The sequence below is a fragment of the Psammomys obesus genome, unplaced genomic scaffold (genome assembly GCF_907164565.1).
Source record: "Psammomys obesus unplaced genomic scaffold, mPsaObe1.curated_primary_1811, whole genome shotgun sequence".
In the NCBI taxonomy this organism is placed as follows: domain Eukaryota; kingdom Metazoa; phylum Chordata; class Mammalia; order Rodentia; family Muridae; genus Psammomys; species Psammomys obesus.
The window spans coordinates 29,521,313-29,541,359 of NW_026592118.1; the positions used below are offsets into that span (position 1 = coordinate 29,521,313).

The following is a 20,047-nucleotide window of genomic DNA, read 5'->3' on the forward strand; positions in this document are numbered from 1 at the left end:
ACCAGAAAAACAGTGACTGAGTCTGTGACTGCCAAGAAATCTCTTCCTCCAAAAGCAAGCAAATTGGTTCCACCACTGATCTAATATTAAGGATTCAGTATAGAAATGGGAATAAAATACACAATCTATTATAAATAACCCTAGCCTACACTATTCAGATAGTCCCGTGCATTATATAACCACAGCATTTACCATTCTGTGGTTTTATAGATTAACCAAGTTTATTAAAAAGAAATTTACAGACATCATTTTATAGTAACAACATAGAGACAGACCATAAGGACAAACAGACAAACACATCTACAAAAATCAGAAGTATATTTTATGCTAAAGTTACTTTCTGTCCAGGTCGAAATGTTGTTCCACTTTGATATTTTCTCTTCTTTGGATTTTGAAAGTTTTCATACCTTAAAAAACAAGAAAGATGATATTTTGAGCTGGAGAGATGGGTGAGCAGTTAAGAGCACTGTCTGCTCTTCTGAGTTCAATTCCTGGCAGCCACATAGTGGCTCTGATGCCCTCCTCTGGCGTTCAAATGTACATGCAGATAGAGCACATTAAGTAAATATTTTTTAAAAGGATATTTAATGAATATTTAAAATTATAAAACAAAGATAATGGATTCTTTTAAGGTAGCCTTATAGTTTAAGAAATGAAACCCCTGGAAAATTTATAGAGTAAATTAAAAGGTTCTTAATTTTTTAAAGTTTCAGTCTAGTAGAAAAAAGAAAATAAACAGTAGCTTAGGACAGAATACAAATGGCAATGAATATGGAAGTTATAACCTTTATAGTTTTATTTAGGACAAGGACACTACTGAAGACATAATTTCATGGTTAGAACAGTGGGACACCGAGGTGTGGGAGAGTTTGAGGTGTAGCATCTGTGCTCTGCCACTGAAAGCCACTGGACACTATCTAGAGCAAGTTGGCAGTTATTCTGAAAGCCTTAGAAATATTAGCACCGTGATGCAGTGATTCTATATCCAGTGAACTAACGAAAGAAGCACACACGTTTGACTCCACACTGCTTATAGCAGTGAGCACCTAGAGGCAACAGAAATGTTAATCCTGGACAGTGGCAGAGAGCAACTAGAAACTGGCATTGAACACGACAAAGTGACCACCTGCACAGTCTGCAGTGTTCAGGATGGATGGACAGTAAGTCTACCAGCACAGGTAGAACGTTCTTACTTTGGTAAAAGAACGTAAGTACACAAAGTCACGTGAGAGTAAGGAATTTTGTGTCTTATCTTTCTTGTAAGTAAGTACACATTGCTGACATGTACACCTCACCCCCAAAGAATTGCAAAACTGAACAAAACTGAAGTATTTATTCTTAAATGAAGCCAGGAATAAATATGTTCTGAATTGTGTTGAATCACTGACATGGAACAGTGGCTGGCCAGTCCACCATTCAGAGTAGCCACAGTATACACTGCAAGAAGACTACCTAAACCCCAGTGAGTAGTAAACTTTCTATAAATGAGGCAGATTCTGAGTAAATATCAACACTAATAAAATGTAAATCATCTTAAGGCAAAACCAATAATATCTATACCTATAGACATACATATAGATATATACATATTAGTTGTTTAGATTTGATTTTGAGGTGTAGCCCTGGTTGTCCTAAAACTTACTATGTAGACCAGGCTGACCTCAAACTCACAGCAATCCACCTGCTTCTGTCTTCTAACTGTTGGGACTAAAGTGCTGCACCACCATACCCAGCTAAAACCAGCATATTTTTCCAACAAATTAGGGAAAGTCTAATTAGGTGCGTGGTTATGACTATTTCTTGGTTTCGGGAATGGGATAACACTGGGTCTCCAGCAGATGTTCTGACTTATACCCCAGTTTAATCGTGTGCAGCTTTAAATTAGCTTCCAAATCTTAAAAACTTTTAAACACTTAAGAGCTCAAGTGAACAATATGTTTCAGTGGTTACTTACAGCTCAGCAAATTCCTTCCCTTCATCTTCATTAATGGATGGCCTTGTGTGGGCAAGTGCAGTCATTAAATGTGCCTGGCTAATAGCAAAACTGGTTTTGATTGGTTCTGGCTGGTTAAGGGATTCATCCTCCTTAAATAAAAAGCAGATTAAGCAAATGTTAATTTGAGGAGTAACGTGGCAGTCCCATGTCATTTCTTGTCAGTTTTTTTTCCTGAAAAGCATACATTCTCTTTCTCATGAGTCACTCACAGAGCAAGGACGGTCATCAGACTGAGTCACTGTGCTTTAGCACCTTGCTTGTAAATGCGGCTCAGTTAAAATGCAAAGAAATATGAGTTAAAAAAGGAAAAGCAACTTCAAAAGTTTTAACAGTTCTAAGAAGAGGGGGGAAAGGCCATACTCCACTCTGGCTCCGGTATCTGCCTTTGATGATGCTGATATCCGCTTTCAGCTGGTCTCTCTGTTCCTGTGTAAGGTCTTGGTAGCCTTCTTGGGAAGGTGTTCTGAACACAGGATGTTGCGTAAGCAGTGGGTCTTTCCCGGGAGGTGCAGGTAAATCCTGAGTCACTGAGCTTGGTGCGGACTGACAATGTGAGCTCTGCATGACGGGTGCCGTGAAGACCAAAGGAAGAGAGATGGGAGAGAAGGGAGGGAGAAAGAAAAACAGCCGTGTTCACTGAAGATAAAAAATGAAAACTTTGTTTCCTTTTTTAAATTCACTGTTTGGGAATTTCCCGTATGCACACATGTTTTGATCAGCTCCAGCGGACTCCCTGGCCTCCCCCTCCTTCCATACCCTCTCACGCTTCCCCATGTGGTGCAGCCAGGCTGTGCAGAAGAAGGCTGTCCATTGGAGCACAGGCAGACTAGGAGGGGTTATAGCCCTCAAGCAGCAACCTTAACTTGGGTAAGTTTGTATTAATTCACTAAAGCGAAGCAAGTGAAAAGATGGTATTCGATAACCAGGGTCCACGGGTACCTAAGGTGTAGGCTCTCCAGAGCATACAGATTTCTTTTCTTTTAATACTTTGCTATGCAAACCTATCACACTGATGGCCAAGGGTATTCAGGTTCAGCATGAGCCTCTTACTTTTCTGAGTTAAACTCTCTGACCTGGAGCTCCATGATGCTAAACTGGCTGCCTGGCAAACCTCCGTGGTCCTCCTGTCTCCGCCTTCCCAGGCTGGAATTACTGATAGGTGTCACTGTGTCCACCTAACTGCATGGGTCCCGGGGAATCACAACTCAGGTCATGCTTCTGTGTCATGTGCTTTACTGACAGTTATCTCCCTAGCCCACCTCTCTTAGTCCCTAGGATATAGTTATGCTAATGTTCCCAGATATTTCTAGAGAGAAGCTAAAAAACAGAAAACAATTAAATTCTATTAAAAAAAGACCTTAATTCTTAGAAATAAAAGTTGGTATTTTTTATATTTCTAGAGATCTGAATTGTTAAAACAAATATAAAAATAACCATGCATGTTAAATGTCATATATTAAAAATAGCAAGCCACTATTGATTTGAGTAGGTATGTATTTTAACTAACTAGAATAATAATGCTGTCCCTTTTACTCTGGTTTCCTTCTTGATATATAGTATTACTTCTTTTCATATTTTCCATAAAAAGAATCACAAATAGATAACATTTTGTTAGAAATTTTAGACATCATTGAAGCAAATGTTTTAATATCCAGAAGAACCCTGTGATGATAAAGTTTACACTTAATATTAAATAGATCTTCTCACAGTAAAACAGGTTTAAAATCACTCCCGGGGAGAGAAACACTGAGAGACCACAACAGAGAGCCACGCTGGGCCCCGTGGAAACAAGCTCTTGCTCCTGTTCTAAATGCTTAACAAAAACTAAAATGACTAATTGGTGTAACTTAAAAAACAAGACTACTTTGATTTCAGACCAACCAAGCAGAAAAACTATGTGGGGCTGGTTAGGAGATGAATGCCTGCCCAATGTCACACCAACATCTATCTTATGTACCTGAGCCATGCAACAATGAAAGCACAAGATACCAAGTCAGAAGAAGTCCCATTGCCAACTTCTGATTCATAGGAGCTTCCAAAGTAGAGTCGGTACATGTTGAATTTTGATTCATCTGGAAGGACCTCAGACATCTCGAGGGAAACAAGGGACTGGTCTAAGCCACACTCTCCATCTGCAGCTGAGTCGTCGGAACCACTGCTGTGGTTAAGAAAGACCATTGAAGACAGACTCAGGTCGCTCTCAGAGCTGGAGCCTCCGTCCTAAATTACAGAGAGAGTGCCGGCTGTAAAGACTGAAATACTCCGTAAGCAGAAACAGGAACAGACACTGTTCTATACAGCAGCACAGGGACATTTGCACTCAACAAGCTCTCAATCCTCTATGGGTCTGAGGCACACAATAAAAATGTTTTTATGAGACAAGGGTTCGTGCAGCCCACACTGGCCTTACATTTGCTATGTAGCTTAGGATGACAATGATTTTATGATTCTTAGGATTTCAGGTGTGCACCAACATGTCTGATTTACCTGAGGCTGGGGGATGAATCCAGAGCTTTGGGCACACTAGGCACTCTAACAATTGAGCTACACACCCAGCCCTACACAGTACAAATGTAACTATTATCATAAAGGAAGATTAAGATGAAGTGCGTAGAGAATCCATCAACTATCCCAACAACAACAAAGCTAGAATTCAGAATCTAGGTCTTATTTCTCCATCTCTGCTTTTCACTCATTTTTGGTTTTGCTATGAAATGAGTTCTATCAACCATATTTTAGCAGTGTATGTCTCTGTACATATATATACTTGTAAAGCACTCATATGAAAAAGGGAGTGAGAAAGAAGAATCTGTTGTTCTGCCAACCTCTCTGCCAACCTACCTTTCAGACTCATCACCACCAATGCCAGGTGTAGTGCATAAAAGACCCTGGCTACCCAGATCTCTCTCTCTCTCGTTTGTTCTCCGTCTCTCATGTCCCCACTCTGGGTCAGCCTTCTGCTCTCCCTCCTCTTTCCCTACCTAGATCTGTTTCATGCTGTGACTTTGGGGCGTTCCTTAGCTAAAGTAACTGCTGCCGCTTTATCCAAACAGACACCTTCAGGGCTAGGGATGTAGCTTGTTTGTACAGGGTTTGCCTAGCATGTGTTGGGTCCTGGTTCAACCCCTATACCATAAAGAAAAAAAAGAAACACTCACCCATTAAAGTGTCTTGAGGTGGGGGCTGTGGAGATAAGTGAGTAGGTGCAGTTCTGTGCAAGCTTGGGGCCCCGCCCCGACTTTAACCCCCAGAACCCACATTAAAGGTCTGGGCACAGAGGTGTGGGCTTGTCACACGGTGCTGGGCTATTATAACCTAGATGCTCATTGGCCAGCAAGCCTTCCCACAGTTCAGACTAGTGAGAGACCCTGTCTCAAGAAGGGGAGGGGATGCCTGGCGACTGCCACTCAAGGATGTTCACTGTCTTCTGCACACATGCGCACAAGAGCGCACGCGCACACACGCGCGCGCGCGCGCGCACACACACACACACACACACACACACACGTGTGCATCCCTGCCCCTCCCATCTGGCTTGGAACTTTTTAAGAAATGTAGGGCCTGCAGAAATTCTTGACAAAAAAATTGGAGGAGGGAAATATATAGAAAAGTTTCCTAGATAATATAAGCAAAGTCTCTATTGCAGCAAATTATCTTCTACAATAATTAAATGCACAATGCCATCATTAGAGAAAGTGCTGGCTGTAGAGCTGGGAGATAGAAAATACAAAAGAAACAAGATTGTCTTGTATCAGGAAGTAAGGAAGTTGCCAAAGAATGATGAGGATCTGAGATAAGGGCACACGTGCCATCCACAGGAGACTGCCACTGGCTGGCTGGCTCAATTTCATCTTGGAGATAAATAATAACTTCAGTTAGAATAGAAAGTAGTTAATAAATGAATGAAAGAGAAGGGCCAAAGGTCAAAGTATATGGGCCATGTGTGCACATTTCTTAATGATTCTTATTTTTCTATTTCTATGAATTCTACTCGACTCTAATATCTTTCTAATACCAAATAGTTGGTTACTAGTGAGGTAATGCTGGGGAAACGTACCAAATCTTCATGATTAAAGGTCTTTGCACATCCCACACTCCAACTTTTGAGTATTTACCATAGGCAGTAGAAAGTTTCTACACAGTCTGGCACCGGAGCACTCTGTGCCCCAGTGAACGCCCCAACAGCCTTCCCACAGGACTCACATGGAGTCCAGCGGGCAGCAGCCTGCCCTGCAAGGCCTCCAGCTGCGCGTTGTACAGCAGAGCCTTCAGGTCAGCTCCCGTGAAGGACTCCGTTACCGATGCCACGTGCTGAAGGTCCACGTCATCTGCCAGAGGCAGAGAGTCACTGAGGACATTTAAAATCTCAAGACGAGACGCCTGAAGGAAGAAAAGCTAATTGACTAAACAGAGAAAAAAAAATGAACTGTTACTGTCAATTGTGACTCCTAAGACTTTTTTCATAAATGAACCTGACATAACTAACAAGTTTTCCAAGCAGTCTGAAAATGTACTAGACGATACTAACTGTCTTCTTAGAACTGTGTCCCTACATGGAGACACTGGCAGGAAAATGAACAAAAGGCAACATTGGTAACTACTCAGTGAATAGCTTCATTCTCATACTGTGGGTATTTCTTAGATATGGGCCAGTGTGCCAACAAGGGAGAATCATTAAGAAATGTGCACACATGGCCCATATACTTTGACCTTTGGCCCTTCTCTTTCATTCATTTATTAACTACTTTCTACACTTGGGAGCAAGGGTTGGCAGAGCATGACAGAACTGTTGAAACGCCTTTCTCTGCGTGACCTGGCCACATGCTCACGGTCCCACTTGCTTGGTTCTGAGTGGGAGGTTCCTGACAGGATATGGAGAGCAGGACCACAGAGGACGCGGTTCAGGTTTCCTGATTTTCTCCTATTGGTCAACATAACCGTGAATGGGAGTGAGCTGAGGGTGGCGCATGGGCACGGACGCAGCGTCTTTTATTCTTTGAGCAAACCGTAAACAAAGCCTTTGCTAAGCTGTCTTTGTTGTTCGTTTGTTTAGTTTGTTTTTCAAGACAGGGTTTGTCTGTATAGCCTTGGCTGTCCTGGACTCACTTTGTAGACCAGGCTGGCCTGGAATTCCCAGAGATCCACCTCCTCTGCCTCCTGAGTGCGGGAAGTAAAGATGTGCCGCACCCACCACCGTCCCCTGTAAAGCTGTCCTCCAAGGACAGCTGCTACCGTACCATGGCGAAAGGAAAGCTCCCAGGCCAAGGACGTGGCCCCTGCTGGGTTTGTTACCTGATCTGGAGGAGGGCAGTACACACACTTATCCAGTCGGCCAGGCCGCAACAGGGCAGGGTCAATCAAGTCAGGGCGACTAGTGGCAGCCAACACATAAACTCCTGACGGGAAAAGAACTCTTTCAGCACGATCACTTAGTAACTTCTTTTACAGTGTCTACGCGCGTGCATGCGTGTTTAATAACAGTGACTTACCCTGCAAGCCTTCTACTCCATCTAACTGTGTCAGCAACTGGTTAACGACTCGGTCTGTAACGCCTGTGTTGTCGTGACCTCTTCGAGGAGCAATGGATTCAAACTCGTCAAAGAAAAGAATGCAGGGCTTTGCAGCCTGTGCTCTGGGAAAAGAACAAACATCTGTATTTGCCAGGGCTCCAGAGTTTTCAAACTCTTCATACACACACACACACACACACACACACACACACCACACACATGCACACATGTAGCAAAGACTATAATATATAGCATAGTACAATGTAGTACATATTTAACCTTCACAACCAATCCCTAAAGAAAGCACATTACATGCAATTATCCTTAATTTCAGGGTAATTAAATTTAAACTGAGTTTTCTGTTTGGAGTAGTGCTACTTATTTATATTATATTATTAATTCCCTTATAATTTCATATATACACATAATGCTATATGCCTCCCATCTCGCTCTCTATATTGATTCTTGAGAGCTTAAAATATTTATTTAAATATTTTGTGAGATTTGTTTAGATATTTTAAGAGATTCATTCCTCTGGATAAATAAAAGACTAAAACCCAAATCTTAGTCAATAGGTCCTTATAATGGGTAGCCATTAAAAAAAAAAAGAATTATTTGTATTTTTTAATTGTATGTACCCTCAGATGCCAGACCCACCCTTCTCTTCTCCCCCTATGCCCTTTCCCTAATCCCCTGATAAGGGAAGACCTCCTCCCCTTCTATTTGAGGTCTCATCAGGAATGGTTGAATCATCTTCCTCTGTGGCCTGGTAAGGCTGCACCACCCAGGGGGAGGTGATCAGAGAGCCTGCCACTGAGTTCATGTCAGAGACAGCCCCTGTACCCCTTAATAGGGAACCCACTTGGAAACTGAGAAGCCTATGGGCTTCCTTTGAACAGGGGGTCTTGGTCCTCTCCATGCATGGTCCTTAGTTGGAGTATCAGTCTCTGTAGGTTCCCTTGGGCCCAGGTATTTTGGCTCTGTTGTTCTCCTTGTAGGGTTCCTGCACCATCCAGGTCTTTCTATCTCCCTCTTCTTCCATAAGGATTCCAGCACTCTGCCCAAAGTTTGGCTATGAGTCTCAGTATCTCCTTCGATACCCTGGTGGGTATCGAGGTCCTCTGTGGAAGATTCCTGTCCTATTCCTTGTCTTCTCCTACTTCCAATGTCTATCCTGTTTGCCCTTCTGAATGAGTATTGAGCATCTTCCCTAGGATCTTCCTTGTTGTTTAGCTTCTTTAGGACTACAGACTTTAGAATGTTTAGCCTACATTATATGGCTAATATCCACTTATAACTGAGTATATATCATATGTCTCTTTTTGCTTCTGGATTACCTCACTCAGGATGATCTTTTCTAGTTCCCATCATTCACCTACAAATTTCATGATTTCCTTGTTTTTAATTGCTGAGTAGTATTGTATTGTGTCATAATTTCTGTATCCATTCTCAGTTGAGGGACTGAGAATTGTTGTTTCCAGATCCTGGCTATTACAAATAAAGCTGCTACAAACATGGTTGAGCAAATGTCCTTGTTGTGTACTTGAGCATATTTTGGATATATATCTAGGAGTGGTATAGCTGGATCTTGAGGAAACACTATTCCTAATTGTCTGAGAAAGTGCTAGATTGATTTCCAAAGTGGTTGTACAAGTTTACACCCCCACCAGCAATGGAGGAGGTTCCCCTTTCTCCACAACCTCTCCAGCATGTGTTGTCTTTTGAGTTTTTCATCTTAAAGGCTCTATTTCTTAAATTGCATAGTAGATAAATAAACCTTGACTCTATTATTCTTTTACAAATTATACTTATATTACTATGCAGTCTTTTAGTTGTATACAGTATAACAAAATTTTTAGAATATGATAAAGTAAATTTTCTTTTAAAATTTCCCTTACAGTTGAATAATTATTTCAACTTTAAATATTATCTTCTGTATTAATATGTGATCTTACATACATTCAGTAATACGAGCATTGGTGAAAGTGGATATATGGCATATTGACTTCTAAGAGATGTTAGGAACCAGGAGAAAAAGAACTTAAAACTTACAAAGATAAGGGTGTTTTAGGAATAATTATTTGTTTCATATAAGAATCTAATTTCAAAGAAAAGTGTGGTGATATATACTTCTATTCCCAACAATTAGGATGCTGAGGCAGAAGGACCATGAGTTTAAGGCTAGTATGTCCTATACAGTGAGATCTTGTCAAGAAAAAAAGAAAGAAAGAAAGAAAGAAAGAAAGAAAGAAAGAAAGAAAGAAAGAAAGAAAGAAACAAAGAAACAAACAAAGAAACAAAGAAACAGAAAAAGAAAAGATGAAACAAAGATTTAGTCTGGTCTTTGAACAACTACTTATGATTCTACTTTCAGAAATATTACTATTGTAAATATAAAATAATTTCCAATTTTTAATATTAAAAACAACATATTTTTAGGCAGTATTTGCTAAAATAAAATCTATGCCCTTTGGTTTGTTAATAATTCACCTAAATCATTGGTTTCAAATACCATTTCTTTAAAAAAATGACCAAAAACATGACTGATAAATGATAAGCCAGTTACTTCAAACATTCAAAAAAACTCACCTGATGAAAACATCTCGGACGGCTTGTTCACTTGCTCCAATGTATTTGCTGAGTAACTCTGGCCCCTAGAGAATAAAGTAAAGTCAGAGCTGAGATGAAATTAATTATAAACAAACAGAGCTTTGGATTTTGATTAAGCATAATCAGTTACAGACCTTTTAAGACAGGGCTGAGTGGATGTCTCTTATGTATATTTTACAAACTAGCTATGCTGGGCTTAGTTTTTAGGCCTTGATTTCCTCAGCCCAGACACTGTCCTCGATGTTCTCGTGGTCTGTGTCTTTATTTCCTTTACATCTTTGTCAAAATGTCCCTCTTGTCCTCATCTGACAACGCTGTATGTCCACCCCAGCTGCTCCACACATCCTTACTGCGTTTTTTCTGCTGTGCTTGCTACCAGCAGTGGCTTTTCTGCTGATGTCTGTTTAATGTCTCTTTCCACTAGTACTATTGCTTTTGCTGTATACTCTGGAAAAACTTTGGATCTCACATGCACTAGGTAGAGTAAAAGGCAGCCAGCAAGTGAGAGAACCATAAAACTGGCCTTTGCTTTTGTAGGTCTTTTCTCCCTTAAATACAGTCTGCTCTTTCTCTTGATATTTACATAAATTCTATTAAAAAAGATGGTGATTTGCCTTAAACAAGAACATGAAAGCCATTCAGAAAGAGAGGTGGATCTGCACTCAATTCCTTACAGGTATAAACCAATCAGGGCCTCATTCTTCCCTCCGAGCTTTCCAAACAAAAGGTTAACCCACAGCGAGACCTAACTGGAGTTGGCATGGCCGGCCGTGATGGGGGAGTAGTGTTTCCTGAAGACGTTAAGCTGGAATTGCCCCACGACCCCGTGACTCTGCTCACCACATACCAAAAGAAGCGGGAGTGTATATCTACAGGAAACTTGTGCATGGATGTTTACAACAGCATTATCCACAAAGCCTAAAGGCAGGGTGCTGCAGAGGCAGCTCACTGCGTACACACACCTCCACAAAGCCTGGAGGCTTGAGTCCTGTCCATGGATCCACATGGTGCCAGGAGAGAACCACCTCCCACACGTTGTCCCATGACATGGTCACTGTGGCACATGTGTGCCCACACTCATACACATATGCACAGAACAAATAATTTAATGTTAAAGCCCAATGGTAAAACAGTCCAAAGTTTACTAGTGACAACTAATATCTAAGCAAAATGCAGTTCATGGAATGTACACAAAAGGGATTAGGTTAACACACATGACGACATGGAGCACACTAAGTGAAAGCAGCTAAACACAGAGGGCACACGTTACTTGATTCTTACATACAAGATATTAAGAACAAGTAAGTCCATAGACACAGAAATAAGATTAGTGGCTGCTAAGGAATGAGAGAAAGAGGGAACGGAATGAAATGGCTTCAAAAATAAAAGTTAGTAGGCTCACAGCTGTGTGAGTGCAAAACAATGCCAATGAAGTCTACACTTCCAAATGGCTAATTGAATGCTAAGTTTCCCTCATTTAAAAAGACCAGGGAGGAAGGCAAAGGCACACATACCTTGATACTAATAAAGTTCATTCCACTCTCTCTTGCAACTATCCCAGCAAGTAAAGTTTTTCCTGTCCCAGGAGGACCGTAAAGTAATATTCCAGTCCTCTGTCGTATGGGCAGGTTCGCAAATAATTCTGGGTACTGAAAAACATTAGAAGTACGACAGAGAACAACAATCTAAGCAGAGACTGAATACAGCATAGAGAAAGTATTTGGGTGGTGAGAACTGTACCTCCCTTTATTAACAGTAACACAGCAGCAGAGAAGGGCATTCCTATTGGAAACAACGGGCAGAGTCCATGTGAACACACTATCTGTCAGGGCCTCAGGACTTCCACTTCACTGTTTGTTCTGGGCTACTAAAGTCAGCTAAGGTGCAACCACCAAGCTACAGAACTCAACCAATCTTTCTTTTTCAAGTGTAATAAAAGTAGTGTTAGGAAAACAAGGACCAAATGCCCAGTCTTCCAATATACTGCCACATGTGTGGTTAAACTGTGATAGCTGAGACAGTCAGGTACTGACTCGGAGAGCTAACAGGAACGCACGTGCCATGGTTATGGACAGTAACATCTCTCAAGAGCTCAAGAGTCTCCCTGCTAAACAAGAAATTTAACTTTTTGTTTGTTTGTTTGTTTTTGTTTTTTGAGACAGGGTTTCTCTGTGTAGCCTTGGCTGTCCTGGACTTGCTTTATAGACCAGGCTGGCCTCAAACTCACAGCAATCTGCTGCCTCTGCTTCCCTGAGTGCTGGGATTACAGGTGTGCACCATGGTGCCTGGCTGATTTAACTCTTTTTCAACTACCCTCTAAATAACCATTTGCCCAGAGAGCAAAATCCTATCTGACATTAACGAACTATTGGCTACACTCTTAGGCAAGCCTGTATGTGTCCATCTATTGACAAAATTCCAACTTCCCTTCTCCTTTCATACTAACCGGGGAGGCCGCAAAGCCAGCAGTAAGCACATGATCTCCAGTACTTGGACAACAGTACCTGGTGCCCTCACTTAGCATGAGGTCATGACTCTGCCGGCTAGGAGTCCACGCCTTCTCTTTTCCCCTAGGCTTCAGTCTATGGTTCTGTGCCATATTCAGCACGTCCCAGGCCCTGACAACAGTCCTTCCCAAGAGTTGCCATCCAGTCACATACAACCCTTAATCATTTCTTTAGTCTCCTTGATTCAGCACACTATCCCCTAGACAATACTGCCTAGTTCATGCTGCCTGTCAACTCTGCCTTTCTAGGACTGATACCCAGGGTCCAAAAGTCTGCTGAATCTGGCTGTCCTAAGGGTCTGGGGCCTCTACATCCTACACTACTCCTATCTGCTTCTGTTGAAACCCCAGGAGATGGTTCACTGTGCTTTAGCAAATCCCAGTTACACAGGCTAAACAGAATGAATATTCAAACCAAAAAAGATTTCTATTTACAGGCAAAGAAAATATCAAGTGCTTAGAAAACCCCATTTCTTTGGTAACTTGGTAAATACTTGTCAATCAAATGGAAATTAGATGAGCTAGCAAATAAAGCCAGAGCCAATGGTTCAAGGTTTCTTCTTGCCACTAGTAGTATGTGTGTGTGTGTGTGTGTGTGTGTGTTTGTGTGTGTGTGTGTGTGTGTGTATGTGTGTGGTGTGTGTCCATATGTTTTATCTTACCTTGGCTGGTAACTGGATGGTATCAATGAGTATCTGCCGAACCTCGTGTAATCCGCCAATCTTGTCCCAGCCCAGGTCTCTAGGTTTATGCAGGTTGACATTTCGCAGAGAAGCAGGAAGAAATCCATGAAGAGCCTTTTGGAAGTCTGATGTTGTTAAAGTCAATTCTGTTTAAAAAATAAACAAAGTCAGGGAGGAGGGAGGTACAGGGGGGATACAAAGTGAATAAACTGTAATTAATAAACATAAAAAATAAACAAAGTCCTTTTTTATTTAATTTTAGATAAGATCTCACTAAGTACCCATAGTGCTGCAAACACACAGAGATCAGCCTGCCTCTGCCTCATGAGTGACGGGATTAAAGATGTGACCTCTAAGCCCAACTCAACTCTAGAACATGCTGTCATACTGGATGGAAATGCCAGATTTCTACCAGATACTGCATGAAGCCGGGTGTGTGTGATTCTGGCTCGGCTATGACTACACCCCCACAGCAGAAAGAAGTTCAGGGTGTGTACACATACCTGCCCTCGTGGAGCTATGCTGACGAGAGAGATAAGCGTGCACAGCTCGGTCCACAAGAACTGTAAAATCTCTAGCCACAAACCCTTCAGTGTCTTTAGCTATGCGCTGCAGGTCCAACTCAGGGGAATTGTTTACATCGTAGCCCAGTTTATTTTTCACGACGTTATACAGAATTTCACATCTCTGTTCCTTAAGAAAATACACAAAATTGCAATTATTAATTTTTCATTGGTACATTTTACTAGTTATATGTCACTTAGCAATGGGAGTGATCAGAGAAATGCCTCATCAGGCAATTTCACCACTGTATGAACAGAGTACAGTTCCACACACTGAGCTGGTACAGATGTCTAGACACCCAACACTGTGTGGTATGGTCGGCTGCTCTGCCACACGCACTCAATGACTGCGTCCACTCCCAGCATATGCTGCTCCCAGCTGCCTTCACCCCGGCGTGTGAGGATGTGTGCCCACACCCTCAGCATGCGATGGAGAGCTGTCTAATTGTTGAAGTCAGAGAGAACCACTAATTAGATGTCAAGGTCGGGTCCAGCCTTTTCCTTCAAAATTCCAAATACTTTGCTTCTGCCACAATGCTATCAGAGGGCTATATTTCTGTGTCTTGTCTAAAATTAGACTTCAAGCATTCCTCAGGAAATTTTCTAAAACACAATCATTCAAGACTGCCATTTCTTTCTCCAGTAAGGCACATTTTAAGTAACATCTGGTTCTTAAGAGGTTTTTTTGGTTTGGTTTTTGTTCGATAACATTTAAAAAAAACATACTCAATGGCCAATCTGCTGGATAGTTTTACGTCAACTTGATACAAGCTACAGTCATCAGAGAGGAAGGAGCCTCAGTTAAGAAAATGCCTCCATAAGATCCAGCTGTAAGGCATCTTCTTAGTTAGTGATTGATGTGGAAGGGTCCAGCCCATCGTGGGTGGTGCCAGCCATAGACTGGTGGTCCTGGGCTCTATAGGAAGGCAGGCTGAGCAATCCACGAAGAGCAAGTCAGTAAGCAGCACCTGTCCATGCCCTCTGCAGCAGCTCCTACATCCACGTTTCTGCCCCATTTGAATCCCTGCCCTTGCTGCTTTTGAGGATGAAACTGTGTGTAAAGTAAACCCTTTTTCCTCATCAAGTTGCTTTTGGCAATTGTGTTTCATCACAGCAACAGTGACTTTAACTATGACAACCAATATCACTATCACTTCTCCTCTTCTCTTTTCTGGTGTTGGGTACTGACTGCAGGGCCTTTCACACATGCCAGGAAAGCTCTTTATCACTGAGTTCAGCCCTCTGTGACACAGAGTAATTGGCCAATACTTCTGCTTTTTCAGTAACAGTTAAAAGGCAAAGAGTCTGAGTGTTGAGGAAGGATACTAGACAAGAACCTTAAACAAAATTCTTAAGTATCTCCAGTGTTCTTATCAGTCTGTGCTTATCCTTCTGCTGGTGGTCACTGAATGCTTGGTGAGCATAAGGTCCTGAAGTGGGCAGGGATGCTTCACCAAACTATAAAAAGATGTCTACATGTCATCCCCAATTAGAAGAAATACTAACTTTAAGACAGCCACTTCTGGCTGGAGAGACGGCTCAGCCGTTAAGGCTAGGAACACAGCCAAAAATACAAGAAAGCCATTTCCTTAGCAAGTACATAACATTTCAGATGGTTATAAATTATAACCCGCGCTCTTAAACTGCACAGGTTGCTCTTAAATATCTGCACACTCTCCTAGAAGCGGTAACTATTAAAACAAAAGCAATTTCCAAGAAATACAACACAGTGCAATAACCCGTATAAGTAGCAGATTACCTGATTAGGAGGTTGAATGTGCAGGACACACTGGAACATATGAATTCCTTGAGCAGAAACAAGTGAGGGATGTAGAGAGTGTTGGGACTGGCTTGTAGCGATGAGTGCGACCAAACTTCCCATAGAAACAAAGTCTTTGATCATATCGTTCAAAGCTAGGATGAAGTAATACAGCATAAAGCCCAGGAAAAAACATGAAAAATCAAAACTGTATATTCATTAAAATACTAATAACTTATTGAGCTAGAAGATTGAATGGCTCCGTCATGCTTTTTAAAAACATTAGTTGTAGCTATCTGTTGAATCAGAGACAAGTATAGAAGGTTCTGTAACTCAGAACATGTCTACTGAGGTTCTATACTCCTGGACCTTATAAAGTAAATGAATCAAAAATAGAAGTGAATATTCTAGAAGTACAGTGAATGTCCGTACTGTCATGGTTATTTAGCAGAACAGGCCGTGTATCTAACACTTCCTCAATAACTTCTTTCTCTCCAAGGCTCAATGAAGTTTGGCTAAAGAGATCAGAACTGAAATAAGCTTCAGTGATACTGAGTCCTGATCCAGAGATTTGCAGCCTTCCTTGCACAGAGATTAACACAGGGGCATCTAGGAATGTGTGCAAAAGTAGTCAACAGATTACAAAACTCCACTCTGGTATCAACTCTAGTTAATCCAATGGAAGTCACTCTTGTTATAATTTGTGTTGATTTCAGAGCCCTAGAACCATGAGGCAATGCTGTCAATCGTTGTAGCCCTCCCTCCCCATCAGGTCTCTCTTCAGACTCAAAGACACAATCATGGTGTGTTCCCCAACATTTTAAACTCTCTTCCAGCTTGGCCCCTTTCCCTGTGAGCTATACTTTGTCTGCTGCTTATTAATTTTCCCCTTTGCATTAACGCTCGGCTCGGTTCCCAACCTCTCTGGAAGCTCTCCTTGTAACAGTGGAGCGCACCTCACTTTGTCTGGGCTAGATGCTCTCACAACACAGTAAACGTCCTTCTAGGACAGTGCATCTTGCCACCTTATAGGTGGTTCACCTGGTCCAGTTACTTACAGCTGTTACTTTCCATTTACTGACTTAGAAAGCCAGGAGTTACCACACGTACGATCAACGCAAGCCCTTTTCCAGAAACAGCATTCTCTAGAGCAGCCACTGTTATTACCACTACCCTATACTGAAATTGCTTCCTCTCCTCCTGACTTTGAGAAGGCTAAATACAGATAAGTATTCAAAAAGTATCTGTCAATGAAACAGGAGTGAGAGTAAGTCTGTCTCGCACGTGAAGTAGAGCGAGAAGGTCAGCCACGAAGTCAGGGGTTCTCCCTGCTCTTGCTCTGTCATTTCCTAATACAGAGCTAGAGAAGGCTACCAGGTGCTCAAAGCAACACACAACAAGCACATATACCATTCCCTTAAAATGGTAGATTTAGGCCTGGTGAGATGCTTCAGCAGATAAAGTCATGTGACACCAAGCCAGACAACCTCAGTTTAATCTCCAGGACCCACAAGGTGGAAGGAGAGAAGAAACTCCAGAAAACTGTCCTCTGACCCTCATATCTACCCTCAGGAACACACATGCCACCCCCACCAACAAATGCACAAGTGATAAATAAATACAACTATTTAAAATTTTAAAAAATGGATTAATCATTAAAACAAAAAATGTTGACTGACAAATGAAGAAGCTCCTAAACCAGCAGGGACCATTACCATGTGCAAGGCGTTGGCTCTGCACTGCTTCAGGGCTGTGCTCATGTTCTGGGGCAGCTGGCAGTCCAGCAATGAGGTCCAGGTCATCCAGCAGAACCACAGACGGCTGCCTCCAGGCTGCCTCTGAGAGAGCCAGCTCTAGGGCTTTTTGTATACTTTCAAGCCTTTTTCCTAAACACAGAAGATGTGGTTTCAGTGTTATCTCAAGGCTGGAAAGTTTATGCTCCTCTTGAAAGCACTAGAAGAACTCAGTATCAGTTTATCTGTAAAAATTAAACCCATGTTTTATTACTATGCCAATCAAAACAAACTTGTTAATCACTGACGTGTCCAACTCCTAAGACTCAAACTGTATCAAAAAGGAAAGAAGTATGCTACTCTGACTCTTGTCTATGTATGCACTCGCTCTCACTACAGAGCTGCAGAGAGCTGACAGCTGCGAAATAAAAAGGATGTAGAAGACATAAACCAGAGTAAGGCTCCGGCTCTAAATCAAACCCTACTAGTTGCCTGGAGATCCTGACGTTCCTATATGTGAACGACATGTTTGGATTCAGGTTTGTTACAGGTGTGGTACAAAGTTTTAATTTCCAAAAGACAGAAAATTTATAGATCTGTAAGCTAATGCAGAAGTTTCCTGATACTTAAGCTCTAAGCTAAATTTCATAAGCCTTCAAAAAGGATTAAAACCTTGTTTATAGCAAATGAAATAATGAGTTTCAAAAACTACCTCTCACTTGCTTTGATATACATATTTTTACTTATTCTTTGAGACTTTCATACATCTGTACAATGTTTTATTTCTTACTTTTTAAATTTGCACTCAGCAAAATCATGAGCTACAAAGACTAGGGGTGGGGGTTAGGGGGATGTTAGTGGAAATTAACATCCAGAAGGAAATTAATTGTTCAAAGTGAAACTGTTTCAACCTCTTGTTTTAAATCAATAATAATAATATAAATATATTTTTAAAAATATACAAGTGGGCTGGGCAGTGTTGCCTCACGTCTTTAATCCCAGCACTCAGGAGGCAGAGGCAGATAGATCTCTGTGAGTTCAAGGCCAGCCTGGTCAACAGAGTGAGGTCCAGGACAGTCAATGATACACAGAGAGACACTGTTTTGAAAAACAAAAAAAGAACAAACCGAAAAACAAAAACAAAACAAAACAAAAAAACAACCAAATAAGCAAAAACCAAACAAAACCCATAAGTGTTACAAGGTCAATTGTAATTCTTTTTGTTGCCATCCAGAGCCACCCATTTACCCTCTCAGACCATGAACTCTACTAATTGCAGCAACTCAAAGATCAAGTACAGATTTAAATGGGGCATACTCTAGACACTGGGAATGACATATGTTGATATTTCTAAGAGCAGAGTCTATAGAGCATTTACTTAAAAAAAAGGCTTCCATCAGATTGTCAAAGAGTCTGAGGGGTTTTTATCACAAACATCAGGATGACAAAGTCTTCAAGTTTCTAAGGTATTTTCTTTTTAAGACAGGTCTCTGTGTGTAGCCTTGGATATCCTGGAACTCACTCTGGCCTTGAACTTACAGAGATCCACCTGCCTCTGCCTCCTAAGTGCTGGAATTAAAGGCATGTGCCACCACACCCAGCTTCCAAATTTGTAAGAATTTTCAATAACTAAAAGACAAAATAAAAGTTTAAAAAGTATATAGCTGTATCTATTAAGAGCATTAATAATACATTCCTGTCTACAAAAGTGGGGGGTTATGTGGAATGTTCATTCTTACCTCGTAAAGCTTTGCAGTCAACTATCTCCACACGGGCATCAAGAACGTCGTGCGCTTCCTTACAGACGGCTTTGGCTAATGTTGATTTCCCGCTTCCCTGAAAAACCATCACATCATCAGAACTCTAATTGGGTTTAGCTATAGAGGCAGCTCTGTCACTGCAGCAACCATGAGGCTTCAGCCTCGTTGATTGATAAGTAGACCCAATCCAGTCGCAGTGTGGGAGTCTGTGCTACTGAAATAAGGCTCGTAAAATGTTAGGCACCCTGTGTTCATTAGAGTGCAGAGACAGAAACAAACTCATTTCTACACCTGCTAGTTAATACGACATATAACATACTTTATTGAGACAATATATTAATGATTAACATATAAATGATTAATTATATTAATATATAAATAAAATAATTTTTGAAATAAGACATTCTGATTTAATTTCAATGATTTTAATGAGAAAAGTAGATTATTACTCATCCTATTGCCTTGAATGAAATAATTTTAATTACTGCTTTCTTGAGGATTTACGGCCAGTACTGTGATACCAATTAATGTGAAGTACAACCTTCAGTCACTTTTTTTCCTATGACAGACATGATTATATGGCTTGTTTTACCAGATTAGGTTTTATCATGTTGGTCCGTCTGACCCTGAACTTAACATCTCCCTGCCCCAGTTTTCGGAGTGGCTGGGATTACAGGCATGCATCACAGCTCCTGACAGGTAATTCAGCTGCCAGGATTGCCTATTTTTACATAAGAACAAAGGATGCAACACTGGCTGATGGTCAATGAGCATTTTTTATTTTTTTAAACACATGCTTTGGTTTATTTCTCATTCTAAAATAATATGTAAAAATTAAAACAATCATACTTAGTAAAGAAAAATGAAAGAACTTATATAATCATTCTACCCTACATTAACCATTTTAATATTTTCATGCTTCTAAGC

The 20,047-nt window shown here is 41.2% G+C and overlaps 1 protein-coding gene across 1 annotated transcript in view; it reads right to left on the minus strand.

Moving 5' to 3' along the window:
* Positions 1 to 199: 199 nt before the first annotated feature.
* Positions 200 to 20,047, minus strand: part of Pex1 (peroxisomal biogenesis factor 1) — a 39,755-nt gene continuing 19,907 nt past the window's right edge. The window contains exons 11-24 of the mRNA XM_055612839.1: positions 19,100 to 19,196; positions 17,343 to 17,513; positions 15,628 to 15,782; positions 13,809 to 13,998; positions 13,285 to 13,451; positions 11,631 to 11,765; positions 10,096 to 10,160; positions 7,486 to 7,628; positions 7,289 to 7,392; positions 6,200 to 6,376; positions 3,986 to 4,216; positions 2,357 to 2,554; positions 1,955 to 2,085; positions 200 to 407 (exon numbers count right to left, since the gene is read on the minus strand). Coding sequence (XP_055468814.1) covers positions 323 to 407; positions 1,955 to 2,085; positions 2,357 to 2,554; positions 3,986 to 4,216; positions 6,200 to 6,376; positions 7,289 to 7,392; positions 7,486 to 7,628; positions 10,096 to 10,160; positions 11,631 to 11,765; positions 13,285 to 13,451; positions 13,809 to 13,998; positions 15,628 to 15,782; positions 17,343 to 17,513; positions 19,100 to 19,196 — 2,049 coding nt within the window. The 3' untranslated portion in view covers positions 200 to 322. The remainder of the gene's footprint in view (positions 408 to 1,954; positions 2,086 to 2,356; positions 2,555 to 3,985; positions 4,217 to 6,199; positions 6,377 to 7,288; positions 7,393 to 7,485; positions 7,629 to 10,095; positions 10,161 to 11,630; positions 11,766 to 13,284; positions 13,452 to 13,808; positions 13,999 to 15,627; positions 15,783 to 17,342; positions 17,514 to 19,099; positions 19,197 to 20,047) is intronic.